This window comes from Muscardinus avellanarius (assembly GCF_963383645.1).
Source record: "Muscardinus avellanarius genome assembly, chromosome: 12".
NCBI lineage: Eukaryota > Metazoa > Chordata > Mammalia > Rodentia > Gliridae > Muscardinus > Muscardinus avellanarius.
The window spans coordinates 40,710,365-40,728,549 of NC_137798.1; the positions used below are offsets into that span (position 1 = coordinate 40,710,365).

General features: G+C 40.7%; 1 protein-coding gene across 2 annotated transcripts in view; it reads left to right on the plus strand.

Moving 5' to 3' along the window:
• PRORP (protein only RNase P catalytic subunit) overlaps positions 1–18,185 on the plus strand; it is a gene marked incomplete at both ends in the record, with an annotated part of 112,583 nt that overhangs the window by 14,399 nt on the left and 79,999 nt on the right. For both annotated transcript variants that reach the window (XM_080707510.1, XM_080707511.1), the window contains one exon: positions 12,529–12,636. In XM_080707510.1, the coding sequence (XP_080563636.1) occupies positions 12,529–12,636 (108 nt within the window). The remainder of the gene's footprint in view (positions 1–12,528; positions 12,637–18,185) is intronic.

Below are 18,185 nucleotides of genomic sequence, written 5' to 3' on the forward strand. Positions count from 1 at the left end.
TAAATAATAGAAATAAAGACTAGCCAGGAGTGGTGGCGCACGTTTGTAATCCCTGTGCTTGTGAGGCTGAGACAGGAGGATCACACAGGTTCAAAGCCAGCCTCAGCTACTTAGGCTCTCAGCAACTTAATGAGACCCTGTTTCCAAATAAAATATAAAATAGGGCTTGGAGTATATCCTGGAGGTAGAAAGCCTCTGGGTTCCACCCCCAGTACCACCAAAAATAAAGAAATAATTAAAAAATAAAGACTAAAAAATAGGGCTAGGGGTTTAACTCAGAGGTAGAATGTCCCTGGGTTCCATCCCCAGCACCACAAAATAATAATAATTTTAAAAAATAAGAAAAAGGGCTCAGAATGTATCTCAGAGGTAGAATGTTCCTGGGTTCAATCCTCAGTACTAGAAGAAAATGGGGGGGGGGCTCCAAACAAAAGAGGAGAAACCCAGGGAAGTAACAGAGAGGGCGTCGTGAGGAAGACGATCCGATGAAGAAAACACTTTGACGCGGTGCGCATACACACAGCTCTCTACGCCGGTCTCAGGATGGGCATGAGAGGCTGCGGGAAGGAGCCGTGGGAAGCTCACCAAGACCTGTGTGCGTGTGTGTCTCTCTCATCTGGACTTCGTCATGATGTACGATTGTAAGGCACCAGTAAAGATGGGGAGAATTAAATAAAATGTATTTCTCTTAATTTTATTTACTTATCCTGGGATTGAACCCAGTAACAATCTACCTCCAAGCTACACCTTCAGCTGTTTTATTTTTTTATTTTGAAATAGAGTCTTACTAAGCCGGGCGTGGTGGCGCACGCTTGTGATCCCCCGCGCTTGGGAAGCGGAGACAGGAGGATCGCGCAGGTTCAAAGCCAGCCGCGCTGGCTTAAGAGACCCTTGTTTCCAAAAAAAAAAAAAAGTATAAAATATGTCTGGGAGTATAGCCCGGAGGTAGAAGGGCTTCCAAGAACCTCAGTACCACCAGAAAATAAAATAAAATAAAATACAGTCTTACTAGGTTGCTGAGGGTCTCCCTAAGTTGCTGAGGCTGGCCTCGAACTTGCAATCTTTCAGTCTCAGCCTCCCAACTAGTAGATTTACAGGTATCCACCACCATGTCCACTTTCCCTCAATTTTATTACACAAAGATATTAGCAAAAGAAGTTAAAGCCGGGCGTGGTGGTACAATAATTCCAGTACTTGTAATTGGAGTACCTGGGAGACTGAGACAGGAGGATCACAGGCTTAAAACCAGCTTCAGGAATTTAGTGAGACTCTTAGCAACTTAGCATAAAGATGCTCAAATTGTTGAATAAATGGATAGTAGTTACTATCTCACTGTGTTGTCAAACACTGTCCTAGGATGCAATATTAATGAGTTAAAATGATTTATATTTCAGAGCTAAACACTGAAATTTTTGTGGATAAAATGATGTAATGTCTGAGATATGCTTCAAAAATTGCTGGGAGCTGTTGGGCGTGGTGGTGCGCACTTATAATCCCAGTCCTTGAAAGGCTGAGACAGGAGGATCACAGGTTCAAGGCCAGCCTCAGCAATTTGTGAGGCCCTCCACAGTTCAGAGAGACCCTTTTTGAAAATAAAGAATAAAATAAATAGGGCTGGGAGGGAGTAGAGCTCAGAGGTAGAACGCCCCTGGGTTCAATCCCCAGTACCACCACCCCCCAAAAAAAATTCCTGGGAGGCAAACATAATGGTGCATGCCTGTAATTCCAGTACTTAGGGGCTGAGATAGGGTCACAGGTTCGAGGCCAGCCTCAGCAACTTGGTGAGACCCTGTTTCAAAATAAAAAACAAAATAGGACTAGGGTTATAACGTGGAAGTAGAAAGCCTTTGGGTTCAACCTTTAGTACTGAAAAAAATAAAAATAAAAAGCTGGGCGTGGTGGCGCACGCTTGTAATCCCAGCTTTCGGGAGGATCGCGTTTCAAGAACAACCTCAGCTACTTAGTGAGGCCCTCTGCAACTCAGTAAGACCGGGTTTCAAAATAAAGAATAAAAAATAGGGCAGGGGGTGTAGCTCGGAGGTCAAATGCCCCTGGGTTCCATCCCCAGACCTGAAAAAAAAAAAAAAAAAATTCCTGGGAAGTAGGAGAGAGAATAGATGAGGTTGCATATGAAACGAGTGGCATCAGTTGATAAAATTAATTTATGGGTTCATGGAGATTTGCTATATTATTGTCTTTTGTGTATGAAATTTCCACTGTAAAAATATTTAACTGATGTATTAAGTTAGTGTGAAAATTATGAAGAGAAAGATTATAAAACAGTGCATCCCTACTGATTTTCATTCAGAGTCAGTATCTTTCTGTGGTACATTTCCTCAGCTTAAACATAGTATGTATATGTTTATTATAAAAGATGGGAAATCAGGCATGGTGGTACACACTTGTAATCCCAGTACTTGGGAGGCTGGGAAAGTAGGACCACAGGTTCTACTGAGGCCCTCTGCAACTTGGTTAGACCCTGTTTCTAAACAAACAAACAAACAAAGCATGGAAGTAGTTGAGAAATGTCACTGTAGAATGAAAGTCCTCTTTAAGCATTAAGCAAAGAATTTATTTATTTATTTAATTTATTTATGGTGCTAGGGATTGAACCCAGGGACATTCTACCTCTGAGCTACACCCTCAGCCTGATTTTTTATTCTTTATTTTGAAACAGGGTCTCACTGAGTTGCAAAGGGCTTCACTAAATAGTAGCTGAGGCTGTCCGCAAACCACAATCCTCATGTCTCAGCCGCCCAAATGCTGGAATTGCAAGTGTGTGCCACCACGCCTGGCTCTTTCTACTTCTGAAATACACAAGAGCCATTTTTCTTTCTTTTCTTCTTTCTTCCTTCCTTCCTTTCTTTCTTTCTTTCAACTGGGAATTGAACCCAGAGGCATTTTACCTCTGAGCTATAATGCCAGCCCTATTTATTTTTTTGAAACAGGGTCTCACTGGGTCGATGAGAGGCTTACTACTTGTCAAGGCTGTTCTCGAGCCTGCGGCCCTCCTGTCTCAGCCTCCCAAGTTCTGGGCTGACAGTGTGTGCCACCACACCCAGCTCAGGCTGAAATTTCTTAATAGAGCAGAGCAGTTGATTTAGACTCAAAGTATGTTCTAGAGAGGTTGTCTACTGTACTGCGCTGCTTTTGCTTTGCAAACAGTTTATTAGCATTTATTTGCTCAGGAGCTAAAAACAAACAAAACAAAAAACAACCCACTACATGGTACTCTGTTGTGTAGTCAAAACTAGCAAAAAGGGCAATCTGGAATGCTCCAGCGCGCGTCTCCCCTGCGTTCAGCGCAGGTGGCACTGCAGATTAATTCTGGTGCGCTCAGGCCTTCCGCGAAGGGAAATCAGCACCTGAGAGCTTCTGCCCTTAACAGCGCTAATTGGGAGTTGTGGAGGGGATTTCCACTCTCTGTTAATAAGATCTCCAGGCGCATTTCCTCCGTGTTTTTGCATTTTGCTCAGCTGTGAGGCAGCTGCGGGAAGTAGGATGTGATTTCCTGCTCTCAGTAGCACCGGCTTTTCTTTTGGCGATACCTAATTGGCCGAGTGGAATGCATGTGGATTGAGCTACCTGCACAGCTGATTTAAACACCGGTTTGGTTTGGTTTTTCTGTAATTAGTTCATTGCATTTGTGCTGGCAGTAAATAAGCTGAGATTATTTGAATTAGCAGATAACTCCAGTTATCTCGAAGACAGCCATCTTTCTGGATACACCATTGCTTTAATTAACAGTGCGATTCATTGCAAGCAGATTGAAAAAACCAAGAGGGGTACAATTACATACTTCTCTATTAATAAAGATACTGTAGTTACTTTACCAGTTCATATTATACAAATGCTTATCTTCGGTTATGCTGATGATTTAACCTGTAAATTTCTTCAAAATGGTTAAAAGAGCCAGAGGAGATCTTCAGAAAAGTTGAATGAGGCGGCTCTATCAGGTACTGGGCCCAGATACAGTGTCAGTGACAGTGAACTTATTCATAGATTCTAGGAGCAGTAAGGCTTTAGGCAAAAGGTCTTATAAATTAATAAATTAATACCTTTCCTATCCATGGCCTGTCAACTGTGTTTTTGTTTTTGTTTTTTGTCCCCCAATATTTTTAGAGGCCTGTAGCACATCTAATGATAGGCCAGACCTTTGGAGGTAGAATTCTTTTGTGTGTTTGGTACTGGGAATTGAACACAGGGGCATTCCTACTTCTGAGCTACAGCCCCCCAAGCCCTTTTTATTGATTGTTTTGAGACAGGGTCTTACTAGGTTGTGGCTGAGGCTGCCCTCAAACCTGCAATCCTCCTGTCTCAGCCTCCTAAGTACTGGAATTACAGGCATGTGCCACCACACTCAGGTGAAGATAGAAAATTTTTATGTGATTTCTTCCCACATCACTCCTCATTGTGTTAATGGTACAAGGCTTCCACCCCTGCAGTCAGAGAAACTTCATGTGGTTATTAGAAAATAAGAAATTATTTTAGCCAGATGTGGCGGCGCACGCTTATTATCCCAGCACTTGGGAGGCTGAGACAGGAGGATCGCACAGGTTCAAAGCCAGCCTCAGCTACTGAGGGAGGCTCTCAGCAGCTTAGTGAGATCCTGTTTCCAAATAAACTATAAAATAGGTCTGGGAGTATAGCCGAAGGTAGAAAAGCTCCTGGGTTCCACCCCCAGTACCACTGAAAAAAAGAAAGAAAAACTGCTTTTTACATGCCAAAATAACCTGAAAAACCACTTCCAGAATTCTCAGAGCTGATCAGATCCCAGACATGGCATCCATCGTCCCTGTCAGCTATATGATCCATGACATTAAAGTCATATTTAAGTCCAAATGAAAGTTTACTTTTATTTCACTGCGATAACACTTTTAAAGTAGAATACTGCCGATAGTAATGGGATGATAATGCCCAAATACCGTGTCAGTGAGAAGTGAACTTATTCATAGATTCTAGGAACCATGGAAAGGGAGAACGCTTAACTCTTCCTTGTTCTGTGACTCAATGCTGGTAGTTTTAGATTTTATTCCACTGTACTCTGAAACCCCCCAAATTTTATAAAGTCTTTTGTACATGAGCATACAGTGTTTCAGGTGAATTATTAACAGGCAGGTGTTATACATACATCTAGGGTAAAATTAGATTAAGTCCCCAGTTTATTTAGTTAAGAACACTGGAATGTATCAGAAAATGGCGAGCTAGAGAGGAAACAGGGACAGTGTAATTCAGCGGCTTCTTAGGCCCTTAGATTCCCTATTGGGTCCGAGCAGCTGCCAGTGACACTGTTCACCCGGGGGGGGGGGGTCCCCTAACTTGACTCACACTGCACTGCAGACCTCTCACACATAGGCTCACACCTCCAGAGGTTCACAAACACTTATCACAATTTACATTCCTCCGTTAAGAGGATTTTTATGAATAACAGGCTCCCGTTTTTTGGAGTTTTTTGTTTGTTTTTGCTTTTTGCGGTACTGGGATGGAAGCCAGGGACATTCTACCTCTGAGCGACACCTCCAGCCCTATTTTTTTTTTTTAATTCTTTATTTTAAAACAGGATCTCACTGAGTTGCAAATGGCCTAAGTAAACGAGGCTGGCTTCGAACCCGCGCAATCCTCCTGTCTCAGCCTCCCAAATGCTGGAATTACACGCGTGCGCCACCACGCCTGGCATCATCTCCTGCTTTTTTTTTTTTTTTTTAAGCTAAACTTCATGTCCTTATCAGGAGAAGAAAAACTGCCAGTGCCCATCTTACCAGGAACTTTATTTCCTGCAGTGAGGCCTGTGTTTTCCTTTTGGGTGAGAACAAGAGCCTTAACCAGTGAGCCTGATGGGATTTCTCCCCAGCTTCAGCTCTTCTCTCTTGTCTAAGTGACTCCCAAATTGTTTCTGACTACCTTTTAAAGGCCAGATCAGTGAGTGCTTGTGAGACATTTCCTGGCGAACACGCCATTGTGCACTCACGACCTGCCAGAAATCAAATGCTTCCCCAATGCTTCTCGTGTTCAACCTCCAGTCCTGCCATTGAATTTCCTTTCGTTACTTTCCTCTTTCTTCTCACCCAGACTGAAAAGATGAAAGCTGATTTTGCCTCTCTCTAATCGTAAACCTTGGTATCTAGTCAGTCACTAATCCTTTGCGCCACGTTTCCCACGTCTGCCTCTGCTGTTCCGTTTCCACCGGGACTTCACTAGCTCCACCTCAGTTTCCAGGTTACTGTCTAACTGTTTTCCCTGTGTATATACTTCCCTTCTTTGGTCCTTTCCCCCACACTATTGCTAGGTCAGTGTTTTCAGGATACTGATGTAATCATGATAGTCCTCTACTCCAAAACCTGCGCTCCCCATTCCGACCCTGAAAGGGCTCTTCCATTGTTTGGCTGCAACTCACCTACCTTTCAGGCCTCATCTCTTGTCACTTTCTTCTACAAACATCTGTTTCAGCCAGCACCAGCTGCTTGCCAGGTCCCTACTTCAAGTGTATTTTCTGTCACAAGGCCTTTCTTTCACAGTTTGCACTTATCTTCTTTGAACTTATAGCATTTATTCATGCACACACTTGGTTCTTGTTGCAGTATTTAGTTTTTCACATCAGGAATTCTTAATGGTTCAACCACATTAGAAACTCTTTGAGCAGCTGGGCGTGGGGCGCACGCTTGTAATCCCAGTACTTGAGAGGCTGAGACAGGAGGACGGCAGGTTCACGCCAGCTTCGGCTACTTAGTGAGGCCCTCTGCAACTTAGTGAGATCCTGTTTCAAAATAAATAATAAAATAGGACTGCGAGTGTAGCTCAGAGGTAAAATGCCCCTGGGTTCAATCCCCAGTACTACCAAAAAGAGAGAGACAGACAGACAGAGAGAGAGAAGAGAGAGAAGAGAGAAAGGAAGAAAAGAAAAGAAAAAGAAGGGCATGGTGGTGCACACTTCCAGCATTCGGGAGGCTGAGACAGGAGGATTGCATAGATTCAAAGCCAGCCTCAGCTACTTAGTGAGGCCCTTTACAACTCAGTGAGACACTGTTTCAAAATAAAGATTAAAAAATTGGGCAGGCGGTGTTGCTCAAAGGTAAATGCTCTGGGTTCCATCCCGAGTATCTCAAAAAAGAAAAAAAAGAAAAAAAGAAAAGAAAAAGAGAAAGAAACTGAGGGGTAGGGCCCCATTTTTTAAAATTTTCCCTAACGCTGGACATCCAGTAGGTATGTACTAAATATTGTTATTTAATTTACTGTTATACAGTAAATAGTCAGTGTTTTTGCTTGTGATGTCATAGCTACCATTTGTTTAGTTCGATCATTTTGTCTTTATAACAACTTTATGGGGGGTGAGTATTTCCTCTGCTTTACAGATGAGGAGACGGAGGCTCAGAGAAGTTCAGTAACTTGCCCAAACTGCAGGTTTAGTAAGGAAGCCTGGGTTCCAACCTAGACCTCTGCGCTCAGTAACACACCGTGTTCATACCAGTCAGTGTTTCCTCAGTGGATGGGTGTCTAATTAACACTTGGCTTGCTATTACTTGTTTAACGATGCCAGCTGAAGAAAAGGCGCGCAAGTGCGGACCAGCAGCAGTTGCTAGCAAGACTGATGAAGTAGATGTAAATGGTGTCAGAGTTCACAGGAAGATCAGATTTTTTCTTAATCACGATGATTACTGGCAGAATGACTCATCTTCCAGTTGTGTGTTGCTTCTGATTTATTGAGTTATTTGTGTAAATTAGACACGGGAGGGAAAACCACTGATGAGATGTACAAGACACGTCATTCGAGCTCATGAGTATTTCCAGGGTCTCCCCAAGATTTCTACACGAGTATTCCTGTCTCTTCCATTTGCTGTTTGAGTCCTGCTTTTTGGTTTTAAGAGTAAAATCACTTCCCATTCCCTTTAGCCCTCCATATGGACAATTTTCATAGTTTACTTTCTTATTACTGAGATACATTAAGATTTGCTGTATGTTTTTTTAACACTGGTCAGGTTTATTGTTATTAAATTTTGGCACAAGAAATTCCAGAAATTTTAAATCTTACCTTCTCTATTCTCCCTTTTTTGGGCCTCTTTCTCTCTTATTTTAGAGTGTGTGTGTGTGTGTGTGTGTGTGTGTGTGTGTGTGTGTGTGTGTGTTACTGGGAATAAAACCCAGAGGCATTCTACCTCCCAGCTACACCCCAACCCTATTTTATTTTTATTTTAAAACACAGTCTCACTATATTCATGAGAGTCTCACAACTTTCTGAGGCTGTCCTCCAACCTACAAGCCTCCTTATCCCAGCCTCCCAAATACTAGTATTATAGGTATGTGCCACCATTCCCGGCTTATTTATTGTTGTGGTGGTAGAGGTAGTAGAATTAAAAACATACTACCAAGCCCAGATAATGCTAATTAAAAAAACTAATTAGGTTTCTTTTTTCATGCTCTTCAAAATAAAAATAGAAAAGCTGAGCCCAGCATGGTAGGGCATGCCTGTAACCCCAGTACTTGGGAGGCTGAGACAGGAGGATTGAAGGTTCCTGGCTAGCCTCAGCTACTTAGTGAGGCCCTCTGCAACTTAGTGAGACCTTGTTTCAAAATAAAGAATTAAAAAATAGGATTGAGTATAGCTTGTAGCTCTGAGGCAGAATACCCCTGGATTCAAACCCCAGTTTTGCAAATAAAAGAAAAAAGTACTTACTTTCTGATTTCTTTTGAAAAGTTTTCCAGGGAGTCTTGTGTCTTTAGTGTTTATACTTTGTTTTTGTTTGAGGATTGCACAGTGAAGGAGATATTCTATCCTTTTTTCCAAGGAAGGAGGGGAATTAAGCATTATATTGATGCTTCAGAGAAGCTTCCTGGTTAATTGTGAAGTAGTGGGAATTTCCACATTGTTAAGCATGTATGAACTCCTTCTCCTTGAGCTGAAAGCAGAATTAAGTAAAGGTAAGGGGGCCAGGCGTGGTGGCGCACACTTGTAATCCCAGTATTCGGGAGGCTGAGACAGGAGGATCGCGGTTCGTGGACAGCCTCAGCTACTTAGTGAGGCCCTCCACAATTGAGACCTTATTTCAAAATAAAGAATACAAAATTGGGCTGAGGGTGGGAGTGTAGCTGTAAGGTAGAATGCCTCTAGGTTCCGTCCCCAATATGGAAAAAAAAAAAAAAATAGGGCTAGAGAGGAGCTCAGCAGAACCCTCCTACTTTTTCTTCTTGTTAGCTTTTAGTACTGTTGCCAGTGTTTCATCTATCAATGGGGTTTTTATTTGGAGGGGAAGGGTGCTGGGGGTCGAACCCAGGGCCATTCTACTGCCAAGATACATCCACAGCCCTATTTTTAGCTTTTGTTTTAAAATAGGGTCTCATTGAGTTGCTGAGGGCCTCACTAAGTTGCTGAGGCTGTACTAGAACCTTTGTTCCTCCCTTCTCAGCCTCCCAAGTACTGGGAATTATAGGCAAATGCCATCATGCCTGGCTTCTATGGGCATTTTAGTGGAAAGTTGGGAGAAGAACTGCTCTTTGTTTTGTTGACTAGCATACTTACTGTATCCAGCTTATTTCCCTTAACACATCATAAGCATTTTTCTCTATTATGTTCTTTTCATAACCATTTAATAGCCACTTAATAATCTGCTCCATATACATATATATACATATATACACACATACATACATGCACACATGCACACTATATTAAGTATTACTATTGTACACACATACAGACTATATTTAAATATTACTTTGTAATCAAATGTGATTGGAAATTTTGATTATTTCTAATTTCTTACTGTGATAAACATTTTTCCGAGCTTACCACATGCTTCTGGCTTTTTTGGGGGGTAGAATACTGAGGATTGAACCCAGAGGCATTCTGTCTTCAACATACACTCCCAGCACTTTTGTTTGTTTGTTTATTTATATATTGTGGTACTGGGGATCGAACACAGGGGCATTCCACCTCCAAGCTATACCCCAGCCCTATTTTCTATTTTTATTTTGAAACAGAGTCTCACTAGATTGATGTGAGTCTCACTACGTGCTGAGGCTGTCTTTGATCCTCCTGTTTCAGCCTCTCAAGTACGGGGATTACAGATGTGTGCCACCACACTTGGCTCTTTATTTTTTATTTTGAAACAAGATCTTGCTAATTTGCTGAGGCTGATTTCAAACCTGCAATCCTCCTATCTTAACCTCCCAAGTGCTGGAATTACAGGTGTGCACCACCGTGCTTGGTTGCTTCTAGCTTTTAATGTTGGACACTCTAGAAGTAAATCTGTACTTTTTAATTTTTATACTTTTATTGGTGCATTATAGTCTCATGTTATATGTAAATCATGTTGACAGTGGCACATGTGGACCCAGCTCTTGGCAGGCTTTCCCTCAGCTCCCTCCGCTTCCCTCCTCCTCCCCATACAGGGTATTGAGATTGACATTGGTATTCTCACATGTTCATAATGTCAGTGGAAGTTTTTCCTTCGTTGATCTTCTTACCCACCCCTCTCCCCCTAGATCACCTCTCTGGCTCCACTGGGGTTTCTCCATTATCTGAAGTCCCTCTTGTATCCCAGTTACTCCCTAGCTTCTAAATGTGAAGAAAACATAATAGCCTTCACTTTCTGTGATTGGCTAAACTCACTTAACATAATGTTCTCCAGGTCCATCCATTTTCCTGCAAATAACATAATTTTGTTCTTTATTGCTGAGTAGAATTTTATTGTGTGGATATCCCATAATTTTGTGATCTTTTCATCTGTTGATGTACACTTAGGCTGATTCCATGATTTAGCTATTGTGATTATGCTGCTAGGAACATAGATATGCCTATTATTACTGTAATTCTCTGATTTCAGTACCTTTGGAAAGATACTCTGGAATGGTATAGGTGAGAAAAAAATATTGGGCCAAACGGAGAGAGAGAGAGAGAGAGAGAGAGAGAGAGAGAGTGTGTGTGTGTGTGTGTGTGTGTGTGTGTGTGTGTTACTGGGGATGGAACCCAGGGGCATTCTACCTCTGAGCTACATTCCTAGACCTGTTTTTTATTTTTTATTTTATTATTATTATTTATTTTATTTGTTTATTTATTTTTTGGTGGTACTGGGGATGGAACCCTTCTACCTCCAGGCTACACTCCCAGACCTATCTTTATATTTTTTTATTTGGAAACAGGGTCTCTTAAGTCAGCAAGGCTGGCTTCGAACCTGCGCGATCCTCCTGTCTCCACCTCCCAAGCGCGGGGATTACAAGCATGCGCCACCACTCCTGACCTAGACCTGTTTTTTATTCTTTAGTTGGAAACAGGGTCCCACTAGTTACTGAGAGCCTCAGTAAATAGCCGAGGCTGTCTTTGAACCTGCGCAATCCTTCTATCTCAGCCTCCCCAGTACTGGGATTACAAGCGTGTGCCACCACACTGGCTTTTTTTTTTTTTTTTTTTTTCAGTACTGAGGATGGAACCCAGGAGCATTCTACCTCCAAGCTATACCCCCAGCCTTATTATTATTATTTTTTTATTCTTTATTTTGAAACAGGGACTCACTGAGTTGTGAAGGGCCTCACTAAGTTGCTGAGGCCAGCTGCAAACCGCCATCCTCCTGTCTCAGCCTTCCTAATACTGGGATTGCAAGCATGCACCACCACGCCTAATTTCTGCCTGCTTTAGGTTATCCTTTGGTGCCTTCAAATATATAGATGGTTTTCAATCTAGGATTTCTTTTACTATCTGGTAGGCCAGTACAAACAATCCCATAATTACCAGAAGTGGGATTTCTCCCTCTTTTTTTTTTTCTATAACACTTACCATATTTGACATTTAATATGACTTATTTGGTTTATTTGACACTAAATATAATTTACGTAGTTTTTTGTGTGTTCTTCCACAAGCCCATTAGGTTGGGGACTTTGTCTTTCTGGTGAAGTACAAGGCAAATAGGAGGTGCTCCACACACACGTGCTGGGGCTGAGCGCAGTGTTAGTCGCCTGAAATCCCAGCTCCCGGGGAGGCTAAGGCTGCAGCATCTTGAGTCCAAGCCCAGTCTTGGAAACATAGTGAGAACCTCTGTCAAAACACAGAAAGTAAATATTTATTGAATGAGTAGTGGGATGAATCGTCAACTCTTCAAAATAGCTATAAGTAAATTAAAGCCCAGTAATGACAAAAGAAGAAGTAAAAATTGTAGAGCCTTGTTCCTTGAATACGGCTGTGCCGAGAGACCGGCTTATCTGCGGCTTGCTTCTCCTTGGCCCACAGGATAGGACTAGTGATTTTGACATTTCACTTCTCTTTGTGACTCTCTTGGGGGCCTGTTTAGCAGCTAGATAGGCTGGCCACCGATCAGATGAAGTTGTGTGTGAAGACGCTCCTTGAAGTAGGAAGCCCTGTGAGATTATAAAAGCTATCAGCTAATTAGCTGCAGTTGTAGCAGTTAGGCAGCTTGTTTAGATTTCAAGTATATGTATTTTCAAGAAAATAATATTTTGAATTCTCAAAAAAATACTAAAGTCACCACAGTATGTTTATAATAAAGTCCTTACTAAATAACTTTTTGTCTGCTTCTTTTTTAGGAACTGAAGAGGTTTGAGAAGTTTTTAAAATCCTGTCCTCCTTTCGATATTGTCATCGATGGCCTCAATGTTGGCAAAATGTTTCCTAAAGTTCGTGAGTCTCAAGCTGTAAGTACACGTTTGGTTATGCTCCATTTCTAGAAGTGTTTATTGAACCCATTTGTGATCTTCCTTGAGGCTCTAAGCCCCCCATTTTTCCTTCCCCTAAATTCCTAAAGGTACCACGGTTACCATCTGAGATCCACTATTTTCATTTTTGGCCAGTAAGTGGCTGTTACAGGCTAGGCGTGAGCAAGTCATCAGCTGTGATCTGTGCTTCAGATGAGCTCAGGGATCACATAGGAAGGAGTCCATGGAATGAGTAAGAGAGAAGTGAGTTATGTAAATATCTGTTGGGACAGATATTTAAAACACATATTTACTGTTACTCTGTAGGGAAATGTCCTCCAAGTGCTTACCATTTAATTCCTGTACTATTTTATACTTTGATTCAAATCATACCTTCTCAAATATTTTGAGAAATTTAGTGTTTAGTAAGTTCTCAAATACTTACAGCTTAACATAGGAGAAAGTGTAGAACAGTGAAAAGGGGTAGAGCTAACTATCTTGTTTTTTGGTATGGGAGATTAAACCCAGGGACATTCTACCTCCAAGCTACACCCAACCCAGCTCTTTTTATTTTTTATTTTGTTTTTTTTTTTTGTGTGTGTGTGGTACTGGGGATGAAAACCAGGGGCATTTTACCTCCGAGCTACACCCCCAGCTCTATTTTTTTAATTCTTTATTTTGAAGCAGGGTCTCATTGGGTTGCAAAGGGCCTCACTAAGTAGCTGAGGCTGTCAGTGAACCTCGATCCTCCTGGCTCAGCCTCCCAAATGCTGGGATTACAAGCGTGCGCCACCACACCTGGCTTTTACTTTTTATTTTGAAATAAGGTCTTATTAAGTTGCTGAGGCTGTCCTCAAACCCTAGATCCTCTTGTCTCAGCCTCCCAACTACAGGCCTGAAAAGATTACAGACCTGAAAGTCTTATCTCATGTACCTGAGAGAGCTTTTAGGTGGTAATATTGACAAAGCAAATCTGAAAAGGAAGAGTAAAATTCTCATAACTTATATAGCTGAGGCATAACTTATAAAGCTCAGAATCCAATAAGCCTATTCTGGAAAATTCCTCATCTATTCTGTGAGAAATATGAAGTTTACCTTTCTTTTGACTTTCATCTTTACACAAAGCACTAAAATTTAGTTTGCCAGAGATAAAACCCAAATTGGACTAAGTAAGTTGTTAGAGATGGTATAGTGGACACATCCTCCAGCTTTATGAAAGTGAAGTTTATATATTTTTAAAATATTCTAGTACATTTTGGGAGAAAAGCAAAGAACTAAAGATAATCAGCAAAATCATAGGCCTCGGCTACTATTTTTAGCTTTTACTCTTAAAAGAATTTAATGTTAGCAACAGTTTATTTGACAATTATTTATGACCCAGCTCTTTAGAGCACTGTTTCCTTGTGGAGTACACTGATATTATAGCTGGGAAACCTCTTGCCATCAATGACAATGGAGTTAAAAGAACATACAGCCAGGTGTGGCACACACCTATAATCTCAATACATGGAGGGCTGAGACAGGAAGATCCCAAGTTTACAGCCAGCCTCAGTGCTTTAGAGAGGCCCTCTGCAACCTAGTGAGACCCTGTTTCAAAACAAAAATTAAGAAGGGCTGGAGGTGTAGATAAAAGGTAGAATGCCCCTAGGCTCAATCCCCATACAGCGAGGCACCGTGGCACATGCCTATAATCCCAGCTACTCAGGAGGCTGGAGCAAGAGCATACCAAATTCAAGGCCAGCCAGGGAGGCTTCATCTCAAAAAATGAAAAGGAGCCGGGCATGGTAGCACACACTTGTAATCCCAGTGCTTGGGAGGCTGAGACAAGAGGATCACAGGTTCTCGGCAAGCCTCAGCAACTTAGTGAGGCCGGTGAGACCCTGTTTCTGAATAAAGAATTTTTAAAAAGGACTGGGGAGTGTAGCTCAGAGGTAGAATGCCCCTGAGTTCAATCCCCAGTACCACAGAAAGAAAGAAAGAAAGAAAGAAAGAAAGAAAGAAAGAAAGAAAGAAAGAAAGAAAGAAAGAAGAGGAAGTGTAGCTCAGCGATGGAGCACTTGCCTAGCAAGCATGAGGCCCTAAATTTACTTCCCAGTAAAAGAAAAGAAAAAAAAAATGCAAAGTTCTGCCTTAGTGGTAGACTCAGTCTAGGTCGGGTGTTCAAGTAATAATTGCAACCAGTGCTATCAAAAACAAGAAAAAAATAAATAGGGTGGTGTTAAGAAATTATATTTTATTTTAGTCATGAAAATAGTGTATGTTCAATGTAGAAATTTGGAAGGCATAAAAATGAAAACCTTATCTAATGCTACCATTTAGTAGCAATCACTGTCACTGTCTTATTTCCTTCCAGTGTTTTCTGTTTTTAGTCTACTTCAGCCCCAGCCATGTAAATAAGTATGTAACTACATTTTAATGTATAGTTGTTGAAAACTCCCAATAAATGAGAAATTATGAAATAATAGAAGTCATATGTTCTTTTGAGGTGAAAAGGACCTTTGAAGTTCACTTAAAATGCAGAAGACCTAACTAGAAGAATAGAGAAATTTTCTAGACGTCAAAAAATACTATAAACATTTTTATATTTATATTATATGTGACAAAGGGCTAATTTCCTGACTGTATCAGAGACTCTTAGAAGCCTTTAAGAAAAAAGTAGAGGCAAGCAGTAGAAAGCAGCTTAACACAATTCATAATTATAGAGATGCAGAGATTAAAAAATTGTTTGTATCCAGTGTTTGGAATGATGGGGGCAATAGGGAGAATGGGATCAGTGTAATGTTCTTGGTGGGTGATTTATTTTATTTTATTTTTTGGTGGTACTGGGGTTCCTGGAAGCCCTTCTACCTCCAGGCTACACTCCCAGACCAATTTTATATATATATATTTTATTTGAAAACAGGGTCTTTAAGCCAGCGCGGCTGGCTCCGAACCAGCGCGATCCTCCTGTCTCCGCCTCCCAAGCGCGGGGATCACAAGGGTGCGCCACCGCGCCCGGCTTGGTGGGTGATTTAGCTATAACTTTTCGTATCTAAAATGTCGGAATTCTACTTATAGAAATTGCCATACTAGTTCATATTTGTAGGTAAAGTTATATATCTAAGTATGTTAATTATTGCATTGTTGATAAGTGGAAAAATCTAAACAACCTAAATATCTATCAATCAAAAATCTGAATAAAACAAAGAAAAAGATGTGGTATATACTGAAACACCTATTTAAGTAAATAAGATAGGTCTTTATGTGCTATATGGAACTATAGCCAAACTATAAGGGACAAGTGGAAGAAGAACATGCTTCATGTCATTCTGTTTGTATTAAAAGTAAAAGCTTATCTTTCTGTAGATAAATGTTAGGTAAATTTTGATATGTCCAGAAAATTTCTAGCTCACATACAGACACATAAACTTAACAGTAAGTATCTTTGGAAGTTGGAGATATACTATAAGAGAATTAGAAGATTTCTGCTTTTATTTGTTAAATTTTCTTTTACCACAGGCATGTATTACTTTAAAATTTAGAACATTAGGAAAAGAAAAAGTCAAAAGGCATTCTTGCTTAAATGTTCTAAAATATCTGTGTAATACTCTTCAGTTTTATAGAGTATCATTTTTTAGTCTTTTCCCTGTTGTCAGACCTATTCATTTATTTGCCATTTTTCACTATAAAAAAATAATACTTAGTCGGGCGTGGTGGCGCACGCTTGTGATCCCCGCGCTTGGGAGGCGGAGACAGGAGGATCGCGCTGGTTCGGAGCCAGCCGCACTGGCTTAAAGACCCTGTTTCCACATAAAAAGCATAAAATAGGTCTAGGAGTGTAGCCCGGACATAGAAGGGCTTCCAGGAACCCCAGTACCACCAAAAAAAAAATAAAAACTTAGAAGAAGATCTCTGTGCGTGCTTCAGGTGATTTGTTTGGAACAAATTCCCAAAAATAAAACTCTTGAATCAGAGGCATGTATATTTTTAAAGGTCTCACTTCATATTGCCAAATTGCTTTCCAAAATGACTGTAGCAATTTATACTACCACCAACAGTGTATAAAAGTACCCAAATATAGCACATTTCTTCAAGGTTGCTTATTACATGATGGCTTCAACTAGTTACACCTGTGCCATGAGTCTGCTCAATGAAAAAGGGCTGGACATTTTTACTACTTTTATTTTAGGTCAAATAGATTTTTTTCTCTCTATTTTTAAATTCTTTTTAATTTTTTTATTTATTGGTGCTCTATAGTTTCATGTCATAATGTGGGCCATGTTGACAATAGCGTATATTCCACAGTACTTGTGGGTCAAATAGATTTTTAAGATTTGGGGACAAAGCTTAATGAAATGCTTGCAGAGGGGAAGTACTATTATTGTCTTTTCATCTTCCTTATGTATATATTAAATGCCTCATAATGGGACATAAAGGAAAGATTGGGAATACCAGTTCCATAATTCTTACATTTTGTCATATTTATTCATTTACTTATTTATTAATTAATTTATTTAGTAATACAAGGGATGGAACTCAGGGGCCTTCTACCTCCAGGCTCACCCCTAGACCTATTTTTTCATTTTTTAATTTGGAAACAGAGTCTTGCTAAGTTGCAGATAGCTCTGAGTTGCTGAAGTTGACTTTGAAACTGTGATCCTCCTGTTTCAGTCTCCCCCAAGTACTAAGATTACAAATGTACACCACCATACCTGGCTAAATTTTGTCATCTTTGTATGAAGAGGTTTTCAGCTATTTTCTGTGGAATATTGCACAAATCATTTATGAACTTTCTCCATAATATATTACAAATTCTTCTTGGTCCTCTATTAAGGGATAGTTATATATCCAATATTCTTCTCTGTAAGCTCATTAATGAGAAAAAACCATTGGTAGTCATTATTTAGGGAGTTTCACTGTGATCACATATCTGTGTGCGTGTGAGTGTGTGTGTGTGTGTGTGTGTGTGTGTGTGTGTGTGTGTGTGTGTGTTTGAGGTACTGGGGTTGAATCCCAGGTTTGGGGGGTTCTACCTCTAAGCTCTACCCCAGATCTTTTTTTTTTTTTTTTTTAAATAGGGTTTTACGAAATTACTATGCACTGGCCTCTAACCTGCCATTGTCCTGTCTCAGCCCCACTGCCCCGACTATGATAACAGAGCTTAATCTTGGAACCTTTAGAGTGATGGGAGATTAGAGAGGGAGCTAAAAACAAAGGAAAAAGCAAGTTCTAGTTGTGAAATTGTTTTCTCAATTTTCAAATGCATATTTTTTATTTTCTAATTTCTCCGAAGTCAGAGTATGTCTTATAATAGATGTCGTACCTGCCGTTTGCAGTACAGAGGACTACTGATGAGTGTCATCGCTTGGCTATGTTTGTGCACATGTAGCTGTACGTAGCATACGTCTGTTCACCTGCTTCTCACCTCCCTTGTGTTGTAGTGGTAGCTCCACCACTGTTTAATTTTAACCTAAGTCGCAACTCTAAATTTTAGCCAAAGGTTTGCTGACAATGCATAAAAAGACAGTGAGGAAGCTAGGCGTGGTGGCGCACGCTTTTAATCCCAGTGC